This window comes from Theobroma cacao, chromosome 3, assembly GCF_053813885.1.
Source record: "Theobroma cacao isolate CCN51 chromosome 3, ASM5381388v1, whole genome shotgun sequence".
NCBI lineage: Eukaryota > Viridiplantae > Streptophyta > Magnoliopsida > Malvales > Malvaceae > Theobroma > Theobroma cacao.
Genome location: NC_142641.1, coordinates 37,051,630 through 37,066,596, shown reverse-complemented (window position 1 = coordinate 37,066,596; position 14,967 = coordinate 37,051,630). Strand labels below are relative to the sequence as shown.

The window sequence follows — 14,967 nt, the reverse complement described above, 5'->3', positions numbered from 1 at the left end:
AATTATATAGTTCTAAATGAACAAGTAATTACGTGAACTCAAATTTCAAGTATTTCCAATTTTCTCTGAAGAAGCAGAGCTTGCATTGGGATCTTTCCAGATGCTTGCCACTGTTTGTCATAGTAAGTGGCCTCATCAACATGTATACTGAGTTAGATATAGTACTTAGTTAGATAGATTAAAAAAGGTTAAAATATTAAAATTAAGGTAAAAAATTCACTTAGACACAATCTCCAAGTGTATTTTCGCGCGTAAGAGGAATAGTATAAAATTTTTTAATATTTGATTCAATCTTATGTACATGTGAGTCTATTTCGTTTTCTTTACTTATAACAAGTTCATAGTTGATTTTCATATATAAAACATTCACTTTTTTTATATCTTGACAATGTAAAATATTTAAATTTTATAAAATATATTATTTTTCAATAATATCTACGTAATTTTAGATAATTTACAAATTATCTTATTTTTTCAAAAAACTAAACGATATGAATGTAAAGAACCAATGGATTCCTGGAGAGCCCGACCTTCAACAATCACACCATCCCAATCCATCCTACCATTTCTCACAAACTTATTTAAATCCCATGTTCCATTCTTCCAGCGCTCGTCCCTGAACTTTGGAACAGAAGATTCTGCTCGAAAGTACTGTCTTTCAATTCATCATCAGGTTCGGTTGACTTATTAACTTGTGAAGCCGGTTCTACTTTTTCAGCTATACCAATGCCTTTCTGTCCTTCCATATCCCGGGTGACCGCATTGCTTTGTTCCTAGAGAATAAGCTGGTTTGGCTTGTGGATGTTGCTTCCTAGTGACATGATGTGAGGTGCAAGCTCTCTGCAAGGAGGCAGAAATGGCAACGGAAGCCATTGTTGTTCAATAGGAATACTCTTTTCTTTGGTTCTTTGCTCTTCTCTAAAGCTTTGTGGTTGTGGGGATAGGAACGAAGTAGACAATTAGCCCATACCTTTTAATAAACAAGATTATCTTTTCATTACTTTATGTGAGAGAGTAATGGGCAAGGTTTTTAATTATTTGTGCTTTCCTTCGTCTCTTTTTTGGCCTTTTGTAGTATATAATTAAAAAAAAGGATCATTTCACATTTGATTAGTTGTAATAGAATCAGACGTTGAATCACATTAATAACAAAATGACACATTTAATTTTTTTTATTACAGATATTAAATTAGATATTTTATTAAAAAATTATATGAGCCAAATATGATATTATCCCTTTAAAGAATTAGCAGAAACATTAAGATTGCTGCAATTGCTGCTTTTGGGGGCTTAATTGGATTCACCCAGGTGATGCCACTAGCTTCTTTGTTTCTTGGCAGAACAATAAACCATCCTATGGTTCTTCTAAAATATGACACATGCTCTTTTTCTTTACCTTATGGTCAATGTGGCTTTGTAGAAATGAAACCCATTTCTAAGGTAAACACCTCGATGTGAATCAGCTGCAAGACATTATCCTTGTTAGACTAGTCTATTGGTGCAAGGGCAAGAGGCCACTCAACCACATCCCAGCTTCTCACTTCCTTTTCAACCTAGTACAATCAGCATCAATATTAGGAAATGCAAAAGAAAAGTCACCTCTAAATGGAGGAGACCACCGCCAGGTTCTTTCAAACTGAATATTGATGGCTCTGCCCTTGGAAAACCAGGGCCTGCAGGTATTAGGGGTGCCATTAGAGACCATGAAGGTTTTATTAAAGGAGTTTTTTCTACTCCCATTGGCACCGAGGACTCCAACTACGCTGAGTTTCTTGCTATCAAAGAGGGCCTTTCTTTATTCTTTTCTTCACCTTGGGCCTCCAACACTCTCCATGTTGATTGTGATTCCAAAAATGCCATCACTTGGGCATCTCACCACAACTCTGTTCCGTGGCGCGTGAAGATTTTGTCCAACAGTATTGGAGCATTCAAAACAAGCTTCAAAGATCTTTCCTTCACTCACATTAACAGAGAGGCAAACACTTTGGCTGACGGGCTTGCAAAAGTTGGGACTATCAGGTTAAATCGTTTTCGACTTTGCTCTAGTACTTTGAGCTGTTTTGGAAAACAAGGGTGCTAAGTCTCTATGTTCACCTTGTTGGTTCACTTAGTTGAGTTCGTTAATTTTTGGGTATTTTGTTGAATTTTTTCCCTTTTTGTTGTTGTGGCTTCCTTTAAGTCAATCGTTCTGAACTGTCCTTGGCAGTTTTTCTTTGTATTGCCTAACTGGCTTTGCTTTTGAATGATCACTTGCCATTCAAAAAAAAAAAGGTTAGGATATACTACCATATTCTGTTCACTTGTAGATGTACAAGAATGTTTTTTTGTCAGAAATATATCATATTTTGTTGGAGAATTTACTCATTTGTGCCAAATAACAATTATAATGAGAATTGGATTGATTAAATTAATTTTCCGCATTGGGATCTTCAAAAACTTATAATGGCATGATAAAAAGCATTAACAAGTTACAATGAATTCAATCTCAAAGCTCTAAGAATATTGAACACAATAAAAGCATTATTCCATATATAAGCTGGTAAACTTGAAATTTAACAAATACCCCCGGTGAATATATTTGATGTTTGTCTAAAAGTTGATGAAGGATAAATGTGAGAACAATCAAAAGTTATAACTATGGTGGGGGGCAAGCTAAGAATGCTTCAAAGTTATTGCTTGAGCTTTCAATGGAGACTATAAAGAAAAGTAAGGAAAGAAAGGTAGCCATTTATGCTTCCCATCCTCTTAGGAGAGTTGAACGAGCAACACGGTTTACCCCAAGGGTAAAGGCACCCATCCGGAGATTGCAATTGTGGGTCCCGCACATGTTCTTGATGTTATGAAAAGCTTGAGTCATGTACCTCCTCAGTTCCTTGTTCACCTTCTCTTCATCCCACATGAAACCTTGAATGTTCTGCCATATCAGATGGAAAATTGTGAACTTAACTAGTTAAGAGGCATAAACTTGCTCTTGATGCCAGTGATTCAATTTTCAAATGATTGTATTTTGCTAGATGTGCCCATTGAATCAACCATTACAGATGAAACAATATTGTGATCTTTAACTTTCACTATGTTGTTGCTGCAAGTCTTCAGAAGTAAAAATTAGAAAAATAAGATGCATGGCAAACACCGTAAAAAAATCCTTTTACCCATTTTCTCAAACTAAAATCTATTACCTGAACCCACTCAAAGTAGCTAACAGTCACCCCTCCAGCATTTGCATATATGTCAGGTAGTATTATTACTCCTTTCTTCGATAGAATCTGCAGTATCAAAATCTCAGATCAGATTTCAAAATCCACCTCTAGGAGCAGGAAACAAGGGTCGATACCTCATCTGCTTCTGGATCAGTGGGATGGTTTGCTGCCTCTATTATGAACTTCGCCTTCACATCTGCAGCATTTTCCCTTTAAAGGAGAACATGATAAGTCAACATGTGAGACAATCCATATTTGAAACGATTGATTGAAATATAGGATGAAACCAATTAAGATACTGTAAAAAGAAAAGCTAATTTCCAAACAGATTGCAAAGCCACCACAAGTTTGTTCAACTGCTCAAATATACCACGATAATGATGGAACCTTCTCAACTAAGGATAAAACAATGTTAGGTCAGGCAGTTACATGCTCTAAATAAAGTTCAAATTTTACCAGCTAGGACAACATGTTCTGACACCATATCCAATATGGAACATATAAGTTGTCCTGCTGAGATGAGAGAAATTGGTCATGTGAAAATTATGAACTTATCTAACCCTAAATTACAACATCTTAGCTTTGGCTGACACACAAAATTAGTACAATTTCAACTTTGAGCATGTTTGGTGCCTGCCTTTATTAATCTATACAAGCACAAATTCTAAAGCTGGTTTTGACTTAGTGTTTCAACCTCTATCCCGACCACGATTAACAAGCCATATGCAGGCCGTTGAGCCATAACCACTCCAATAAATTTTTAAAGGAAATAGGAAAAGTTTTGCACCACAATAGTTTAGATGTAATAAAAATAAAATAGAAGAACTGGCAAAAGTAACATACAGCAGATCAAGTCTACAGAAACATTACAACCAAGATGCTTGGCAATGGATCCTAACCTGTTCAGTACTCCACCTAAAGCACATGGGATGAGAACATCACATTCATGTACAAGCAGTTCATTAGGATCCATGGAGTCTCCACCACTGAAGCCTTTTAAACTGCCAGTATCTTCTTTATGCTTCAGCAGTTCTGGTATATCAATTCCATTTGGATTCTTAACAGCACCAGTGATGTCACTCACCGCAATAACCTTACCACCCCTCTCATGTATAAGCTTTGCTGCCCAAGACCCCACATTACCAAAACCCTAGAAAACAATTAATAATATAAACATTAAGAAAAGAAGTTTTGAAGTTTCTCAAAGGAGAAGGCATCGTAACCGTGTAGTAATTCATGTTGAGTATACCTGGATAACAAAGGTCAAACCCTTAATCGACTTCCCATATTCAGCAAGTAAAGCTTCAGTTGCATATACAACACCACGCCCAGTTGCAGCCTCCCTGCCTAGTGATCCACCTAGATCCTAAAATTCCATTTATAAGTATATGTACGTTTTGTTATTCTTGCCACTTATTGATAATTGTCTCAAATATTACATCACAAGCTTGAAATGTCAGTCTTTAGCACTTACTATTGGCTTCCCTGTAACAACAGCAGGTGAGTGTCCATGAAACTTAGAGTATTCATCCAAAATCCATGCCATGGTCTGCACATTTATATTCTTAATATAGATATAAATTTAAGAAAGTAAAGTTATGAAATGAAAACAATTTTGTAATTTAGAAAAAAAAAGGAAAATATATGAAAGACAAAACATAACTCAGTGAGGACTATATAACCTGTGAATTAGTTCCCATGTCAGGGGCAGGAACATCAGTATGTATACCAATGAGATCATGGATCTTTTGAGTGAAGACACGAGTTAGACGTTCCAGTTCACTCTTACTTAAATCCCTAGGGGAGCATCCGATGCCACCCTTTGCGCCACCATATGGAATGTCTGCTACAGCAGTCTTCCAGGTCATTAGTTGAGCCAGGGCATTTACTTCATCAGGGTCAACCTTTAAACAAAATTAACAAACATCAATTGTCAAGTCGAAAGATTTTTCAGCACTTTCATGCCTTAAGATCAGCACAGAGATGCGTAACTGAAACAGCCTGTTGAAATTTAAAACAGGGGAAACAAATAAAAAGGGTACATTGGAACTCAGAAAACGAAACAGAGTTACAAGTAGGCATTTGCTCTAAATCCAGAAGACCAAGATCCAAAATCTTTCGCTGAATTCCGTTAACAATAGGAATTCAGAAGAGCAGGGCCTATTTGGTAAAGTATATTACTTAACTGATGTTCTCCTCAATTTTCGTAAGAAGAAAAGACTGCTTGATTATCATGCCAAGATTTAACTTTTCAATCAGTATCGTTATGGCATTCAAATCAGAGTCCATTGGACTGAAACGGTTACCTTTTGGAGGGTGCAGGAGAATCTATTAAAAAAGCTCTAACAGGAAAGTAAGATTATATTACTTTAATTCCACAGGACAATAAAAAAAAGCTCTAAACTCGATTCAGTAAACTATGAAATTCCAAAAAGGTTTGTCTTTTGTTTCTTCAAGAAGCATGCCAACAGCCTGATCAGTAAAGTAAACCGAATGACGATCTCTCGAGACTAAAGAAACAATCAATCATAAAAACAAAACAATAAAAGACAAAAATCCCAACAGAAAAAGGAAAAGCAAAACAGTGATCACCTCAGGATGATATCGGATTCCTCCTTTCATGGGACCACGGGCATTATCATGCTGCACTCTAAATCCAACGTAAGACGCCAAGGTTCCATCGTCCTTGGGAATCGTGCACTCGACCTGATCAAAAACACCAATCAAGACATAGCATTTAAAGATCAAAAGACAGAAAGGTAGCTTTCTATCAAACTCCCCAACAAAAACAAGAAAGAAGAGAATTTTCTGCAAAACCTTGATCTCTCTAAAAGGGATCAGAAGACTCTTTTCAAGCTTAGAGTCCAACCCAAGTAAACGAGACGCCAGGCGGAAATTGCGGTTAGTTGCAGCAAGAGCATTCATGGCTACCTATTAAAACCTCAACAAAAAACAAGAAATACCCAGACAAGAAAAACGAAAACTCGGAGACTTAAAACAGAGAATTGTAAGAGAACAAGTTGATAAGGTAATTGATTAGCAAAGGAGAAGGGAGAAAAAAAAATGAGTCTTTTTCAAAGAGAGAGGGGTATATATAGGGAAGGTCTAAGACAGAAAAAGAGAATGGATGCAATGGTGAAATGAGGCGAGAATTGAACGGAGGGTAATCAAAAGAATTTACGAGAGTAGCTCCAAAATATGGCAACTTCAATTAGGTAAGGAAATTTTCTATTCAAGCTCCTTCCTGGGAGCTAGAAAGGCTTCTACCCCACCTTACCTCCTTCTTTCCATATTTTTTGTCTTAAATTTACAATAATGCCCACGGATCAGAGCCATCCATCGTGCTTTGATATATTGAACTGATTGATGCTGAAGTTACCTTACGACGTACAGTCAGGTCACACGAAGTGGTCCCCCCGATTTGAAGGGTTCAATTTATGGTTAAACAAAACACACATAAAATTTGATTAAACGAAATACATTCTTCGATTAAAATCGAATTAACAGAATTCTTTTAAATAAGTAAATTCTTTTAAAGGGATAAAATATGCTTAATCTTTTACTTTCCTAATTCCTTAAGTAAATTCTTCTAAAGTTATAAAGTAAACTTAATCTCGTATTTTCCATATTCATCAAAAATTTAATTTCTTATTTTTTACTCTTTTAAGTAAATTTTTAAAATTATAAAGTCAACTTAATCTCGCACTTTTTATATTCATCGAATATTAACTTTGACTTATCTACCAATAAATATTATTAAATTAATAACGTAAACTATTATATTGATGACAATCATTATGAAAATCGATAACATAATCACTTTTAAGTTAACTTGACAAGTTATATAGTAATTTTTTTCGACAGTTGGATACATGATATCTCAAATCTGCTTATGTGCAAATTTATTGAATTGATGCTGCATGTTTTCAGTTGATCCAAAAAGGTAATGTAAATTGTCACGTTATTAATTTAAACTTCATGCCATCAATTTAACGATACTTATTGAAGGAAAGATAAGTTTTAATATTAATAAAAAAATATGAATTTAATTCATCAAATTTAAAAAAAAAATCTATAATTTGAAAAAGCATGTGATCCAATTTGTACTTTAACCCTCTTTTATTGCACTAAAAAATATGCTAACTAAATCCAAATAAACTATAAAAAATCTTAAATACAGCTTTTTTTTAATGAATTTATGGATTAAATGAATTTCATTAATTCAAAATTAAGTTGGTTTTTTTTTCCTTTTGACCACCCATGCAATATCAATTTTAAGAATTTTAAACATGAATTAACCATGACTTTTAAGGACCGGTCCAAGGAGTGACCCCATGGTCCGATGAGATCAAAATCGACCCTAGATCTTATACATTTCAAAAAATATTATATTCACATTCCAATATCATAAATATAAATTACAATCACCTAATGTACCGAATTCATGAATATATACTAAAAGAAAGTTCAAACATTTACATTACAATTAACATTAAAAATCACAAATTACAAACATCTAATAAGTTTATTCAATCGTAACGTGAAATTGAAAAAGTTTTTCAAATCTAAACATTATAGTGCACATTTTCATTGACTCACAATAAGGTAATTAAAACAAATTAACAATACAACTATACATACATACATATATATATATATATATTAAAACATGCATAGTTTGTAATCGATCTTATATTAGTCCAAGAATTAGTTCGTCGATCTAAAATGAGTGAGTGGGTAAGTACCTAAAACCGGGGAGCACCCTAAATGTTGGTCTCGATATTTTTGGGTCATGGACCACACTTCAATTCACATGAACTCCTTAAAATTGATCTAAGTCTATCGATCCACCCCTACTTCAAGCCTATATGCCAAAACACCTTTATTACCTTCTCTAGTTCACTTGGATGCATTTGATTAATTTTCACATCCCATTCTTGGGAGACATGACTAATGCAAGGGTCCATATGGATATAGTGAGTTAAATCCAAACAAGTCTAAAAAAGAATTATTTGTCATAACTCTTAATCAAAACATGAGAGACATATCTCATCATGTACATGTATATATATATTATAATTAACCAACGTATCACATGGATAATATTTAAGATTCAAAACAATCCGATTTGATTGTACTTAACCAATAATATAAATTTGTAGATATAACATAACCAAAATCTCAAGCCATGCATCGGTCAATACTAAAGACTATATCAAGTATAAACATTTGACAACAAAAAACTCGATCAGCGAGATTTACACAAGGTGAGAAATCTTAACCAGATGGGAGCTTCAACAACCACTTAATGAGAGGGATGGAAGGATGAGTATCCAACGATACCAATCAAATAGTCTACTGACTCTATACAAAATAGAATTTATGTGTAGCAAGATATAAAATTTCAATGAGCAACAAAAAAAAAAGATAGCAAACTAAATAGAGTAGTATTTGCAGATATCATTTAAAAAAAATATTCACATTCCTCAACCCAATACTCAATCACCCACATATTCTATACCTTCAGACACTATAAATCATATTATGCTTTAGAATTATTGACTCGATATTTTAAATCATAATAGTAAAATGTTTTAATATATTACATGATTTCATTGTAAAATATCAAGAACCTAGACAAATTCTACCCAAAAAATGAAAAAAAAAAAAGAAAATTTGGACAAATGATAGACTCCACCTTACTCCCAAGTCCCCTTTGTACTTTCAGTGGACTCGACAAAGGACAGCCAAATTCAAATTGTGTAACTGTGATAAAAATAATAGTAACAAATTAACAGTCAAATGAAAAGCAAGCCACCGCGGTTGAAAAAAAAGCACGTGAAAATTTCCTCTGCCTGAATCATGATCTAATGGCGTCCACGTTCGAGGGATGGATAATCATCTGAGCCGTGCACTTCGCATAATCTAGTACGCACCTGTGCACCACGATCCTTAATTTTAAGACTTTTAAATTTTGATCCTCCTCAGCGCTGACGTTGCATGATTGCAGTCACGACAAGGCAATACCGGATCAACTCTTGCCCAATAATCTAGCACCACGTTGCTGTATTTGTTTGAGCGGGACAATGGCTTTAGTTGTTTAGGCAGGTTGAAATGTTGAAATAAAGACTTTGACTCACGAAGGCGCGGCGTCTCGCCGCGTCTATCCTGATATGACGTGGATTTTTATTTTTCCTTTCCCGAAAAGGTGGAAAAATTTGCTTTACAGTTTTAACGCTTTCGTTCAGGATTTTGGCAAGAACATCTTTATATTATTTAATATACTAAAATCCTTTTATTTAATTAACGCATGAGCTGGCGGGCCTGCTAACTGCCACGTCAGGCCTTGCGTTCTTATCCTTATAAAATTATAAAAGTAACCCTCTGACAAATGGGGCCCATTGGACATTTGGTACATCTCCTAAATACAATTGAAGCCGTGTGTGTTCATCCTTCTCTCAAAAGTACTATTCTTTCTGTTTTTAACAATTTAGTGCTTGGATTTGATTTTTTTACGTCAATTTTCTAAAAATTTAAATCTGTTTTATTTATAAATTATTATTGATTAATTCTTTTAAAAAAATACATTTCAAATTATGAGAAAATTAGTTTTTAAATATATGTTCATTAAAATTTAATCAAATTTTTAACTAAAAAAAATTCTAACCAAAACAATATAATTATGAGATGAAAAGAGTATAAACTTATGTGGCAAACATATTTTCGTTGAATTTTAGCAATTACAAATGAATGGACATAGATGAACTCGAATCATAATATTTAATTATAATGAAATTTTAAGTGTAATAAATACTGATTTAGTGAAACATTGAAAATGATTTAGTGATATACTTGCTACTACGTAAGGGAAAAAAAAATCAAACCGGTCCATTTAGACAAGTGCCCCGTGACAAAATTGAACCAAGTAAAAGAAATGCTGGCATCCGGTTTAATTTTTAATTAGGATATAATTAAGGTACATTACATTAAAGTGTTAATTACGACATCATTTAATTATGATTAATTTTCCTGCTTGTTTTGAGGTATATTAAATTGTTTAATTTTAGTGGTATCAAAATCAAATATTATTAAATAAATATTGCATCGAGAAGATGAGAAAGTAGAGTTTTGAACAAAAAAAAAAATACAGAATACATAATAGTGAACCAAATGCTATTTTTGGAAGATTACTAATTGAAGTTAAAATTCATTGAAGCGTCATTGATTATATAATTTAAAACAATCAGTGGAAGTCAATGCATCCGCCAGATCCACCTGAAATTCAACACTTCCACTGCATAAACTTCATATAAAAGGTTTTAATGACTGTGCAAAAGTACGCTTTGCACGTTCTACATGATTCTCATTTACCGCATTAAAATTAAACTCTCCATTGTTCGCGATTCTCATTTGTTCCTTTTGATTTAAATGATATTCTTGAGGCTATGATACTAAAATAAGCTTACTTTTTTACTTTACTTAAATAAATCTCTATTTTGGTTGTGCTTAAAGAAATGTATATTTTATGATTTGTGTCCACTTAAATCTTTATATTGACAAAAATATATCATATTTATCACTTGACTTATTAGACTTATAATTACACACGTAAATATTTATGTGGCTTTTCTTACATAAAAACTTATAAAGCATAATATACAAATTTTTTTAAAATTTTTTTAAGAAAATTCAAATAAAATTTTATATTTTTATTATATTAAATCAAGTTTTTATAATTTTACTTTGAATAAAATAAATCTTTATACTTTTTATTTTGAGTCAAATAATGATTGAGTTTATCAAAATTTTATTTGTTATTTTATATCGTGTGTCATTGATGTGATATGTTAAAATATTATAATTAATTATGATGTGACATGTTGACATATCATAATTAATGATAACATGATGTGTTTATTTGACATGATAACATGATCATGTGCTATTTTTCACTTTTGCACCAATGTCATGTTAATGTCATATAGATATAAAATGACAAGTACCATTTTTATTAATGATAATTAGTCAATCATCAGTTATAAGCGTTTATTTGATCTAAAATAAAAGTACGAAGATTTGATTAAATGTAATAAAAGAATAATGACTTATTTGAATAGTTTTAAATAGTTTAAAGTTTTAACACATTGCCTCCAACAACCTATATGCTATTGCAGTAAAAATCAGAATATGCCACTAGAGTTAGAACATGGATATGAAAGAGGATTCTGTGATACACTGGACCATCCAGTATGACCTATGTGACGAAACCCCACCAAAATTAAACGTACGCAAAGGACCAGACGGGTGAAGTGTACTCAAGAAGTGAAGCAAAAGTGATTTTTGTGTTTTCATATTGGGGGCCTAAATTCCTTCGTTAGTTGTGTTATTGTTCACCGATCACCACCCAATGGGAACCGCCACTCATCAGGAGATGAACTCTGCTCCAATCGTCCTACAGAACAAAAGCAGAATATATTCTTTAAGAGATAACAGGTACCACTCTTATCCAAAGGACATGAAGCCACCCCGAAAATACCAAAAAGGAAAACCCTGACAACCCCAAATATAAGAATTATTCCAACGGAAAAGAAGGGCAGCTATAAGACAAAAAATTTGATCTTTGAGCAGACTCAAAGCAAAACTTGATCCCAATTTAAGCATGACACAAATGATTTTATGTTTTGGTGCAAATGATTTTATGGGTGGGACTTGATATATAAACATAAACTTTCTTTCACTTATTAGGTATGTATTTTAGATTGAAAATGTGAAACTGTGGTTTATATATTTACTTAAATTTTATTTTTAGAATTTAAGATCTTAGGAGCTGAGTTAAAAAAGTAAACTTGTGATTTATAGACTTACTCAAATTTTATTTTTAAAGTTTAAGGTTACACGATATTAGGCTTAAGTTTCACCCTTTGACAAGAAAGCCTAGAACTAGTCTTGTCCCAACTATAAATACAGTCATTGCTTTCAAGAAAATCTAACACAATTAAGGGTCCGTTTTGCATGAGGTTAGATTTAAATTTTGACTCGTGGTAGGAAGTACAAATGTACGACTTGGGCTTGACTCACTAAAGTGTAGAACCAGCCTTGTCCTAACCATAAACATAGTCATTTCTTTTAAGAAAATCTGATGAAGCTAAAGGTTCTTTTGTTTTGATGTAAAATATCTTCAGTTTTCAAGATTTATACTTGTTTGGAAAATAAAAAATTTATTCTAAATGTAAAACATTTTATAACTCAACTGAAAAATGTGTCTTTTAAGTTAAAAATATTAGTTCATGATTTATAAACTTACTTAAGTTCTTTTTTTTATAACATATTTGATTGGGAGAATGGCTAAACCATTCCCCTTTTATTCTCAAGGAATTTTGATTCCTCTGTTTGGTCGAAAAATAGTTCAAAGAATAGCCATTCCATAGGAATAACTATTCTTCAAAATCCTCCAAAACTAAGGAATAGCTAATATTACCCTCCTCCATGATATTAGCTATTCCATGATTGAGGAATGAACTCAAAAAATAATAAAGACAAAAATATTCTTTACAAGTTCAAAAAATTACAACTTTATTTGTATAAAATATTATTTTTCTCTCTCTCCTCCTTCTCTCCCTTGATTCCAACTTTTAATAAAATATTAATATTAAACTATAAATAAAATATTAATATTTAAATTATCAATTATTAATAAAATAAAATATAAATTATTCCTATTTAAAAACAAAATAAATTAAAAATAAATAAGCATAATATCATTTAAATTATATAAAATATTAATAATTAAACAATCAATTATTAATATTTTAAATAAATTACCAATTATTAATATTTAAAAAGTAAATAAAAAATTAATAATAATATTTAAATTAAATAAATATTAATGATTAAATTATAAATAAAATATTAATATTTAAATGATCTATTATTAATATTTTAAATAAATAATCAATTATTAATTTTTAAGAATAAAATAAAATAAAATAATTGATCATAATAATATTTTAATTAAGTAAAATATTAATATTTTAAAATATAAATAATTAAATTATAAATAAAATATTAATATTTAAATGATCTACTATTAATATTTTAAATAAATAATCAATTATTAATTTTTAAGAATAAAATAAAATAAAATAATTGATCTTAATAATATTTTAATTAAATAAAATATTAATATTTTTAAAATATAAATAATTAAATTATAAATAAAATATTAATATTTAAAATTATCAATTATTAATATTTTAAATAAATTATCAATTATTAATATTATAACAAATAAAATAAAACAAAATTAATCATAATAATATTTAAATAAAATAAAATATTAATATTTAAATTATTAATTATTAATGTTTTAATTAAATTCTATATTATTAATATTTAAAAAATCTAATAAAAATAAATAGTCATATAAATAATAAAGAGTGTTTTTGTTTTTTTATTTTCCATTCCTTTCTTATTCCAAAATTATTATTACCAACCAAACACTACAATAAGTCATAATAATTATTCTTATCCTATTCCTTTTGTCGTACCAAGCTAAGTGATAATTATTCTATTATATTCTTACCTCATTTTATTTTCACATAACAACTATTTTATTCAATTTATAAATAAAAAATTTAATTGCATTGAATGATTTCATTAAAAAAATATTTTTTAATTTTAGTAGTATTGTATAATTTAAATATTAATATTTTAAATTAAAATTTTAAAGTTAAATATTTTTAATTTTTTAATATTTTCAAATTAAATATTAATATTCATTAAATTTATACTCATAGATCTAATATAAAAGTGTTTTTGGAAAAATGTCTTATGCCCTTAAGGGTATAAGACATTTTACATGGTCAACTTTGTTGACCCAAAAAATGCTTTACATTTAAAATCAATTTTTTATCTTTCAAACAAGCACAAGGCTTGAAAACGTTTTTAAAAAAATATTTTACTTCAAAATAAATAGATCTTTAGATGTAAAATATTTTACAAGTCGACAAGAAAATACCTATTAACTACGTAAAATGTCTTACGCCCTTGATAGGCATAAGACATTTTTTGAAGAATAGAAAAACTGCTCTTATACTAAGCTTAGCATAATAAGTTTGATGAATATTAATATTTAACTTAAAATATTAATATTTAAATTATTCAAAACTATTAAAATTAAAAAATATTTTTAATGAAATCATTCAATGCAATTATTATTTTTATTTATAAATTGAATGAATCTTATTAATAATTATAACAAAATAATTTTCAACAATCCTCATTTAATGAATACACATTTATAAATATAAATTTTAAATATTTTATACAATTGATAAATATTGATATTTTTATAATATTATGATAAAAAAATTGACGAGATGAATTTTTTTAAAAAAATTAAAACTTACTTTCATTATAATAAATGATGAAATGCGTTGAAAAATATAATTATTAATTTTCTCTATTTTCATTTTCATTCTTAATTTTTCATTCGTGAAAAATAAATAACACCATTATTTTGTAATCAATTCTTATTTATTATCTTAACACCCAAATAACTCTACCAATTAATTATTAATTTTTTTCATTTTCATTTTCATTCTTAATTTTAAAGTGAAAATCAAACGAATCATTGTTTTGTACCCCTATGTATCATTTTAACACTCAAATAACTCCATCAATGATGGTCAAAAATATTTTTCACAAGATTATCCAAACAATAGAAACTATTTTCGATAATTTATCCAACCAACAAACAACATTAGTT

General features: G+C 30.1%; 1 protein-coding gene across 1 annotated transcript; it reads right to left on the bottom strand.

The window, feature by feature from the left end:
* Positions 1-2,502: 2,502 nt before the first annotated feature.
* LOC18605252 (glutamate dehydrogenase 2) lies at positions 2,503-6,426 on the bottom strand. The gene is made up of 9 exons (XM_007038162.3): positions 6,018-6,426; positions 5,793-5,906; positions 4,883-5,104; positions 4,675-4,749; positions 4,450-4,566; positions 4,100-4,350; positions 3,335-3,410; positions 3,180-3,266; positions 2,503-2,914 (listed from the first exon to the last, which is right to left on the bottom strand). The coding sequence occupies exons 1-9, from the start codon at positions 6,123-6,125 to the stop codon at positions 2,729-2,731; spliced, it is 1,236 nt and encodes a 411-aa protein (XP_007038224.3). The 5' UTR covers positions 6,126-6,426; the 3' UTR covers positions 2,503-2,728.
* Between the last annotated feature and the right edge of the window lie 8,541 nt (positions 6,427-14,967).

What these genes read in the sequence shown, in the direction of transcription:
- LOC18605252 (XM_007038162.3), bottom strand. Translation starts at nt 6,125, where the DNA reads ATGAATGCTCTTGCTGCAACTAACCGCAATTTCCGCCTGGCGTCTCGT. An exon ending in GAATCCGATATCATCCTGAG is followed by an intron (nt 5,105 to 5,792) that starts GTGATCACTGTT and finishes TTTTGTTTAAAG; the next exon opens with GTTGACCCTGATGAAGTAAA. An exon ending in GCTACTTTGAGTGGGTTCAG is followed by an intron (nt 2,915 to 3,179) that starts GTAATAGATTTT and finishes CTGATATGGCAG; the next exon opens with AACATTCAAGGTTTCATGTG.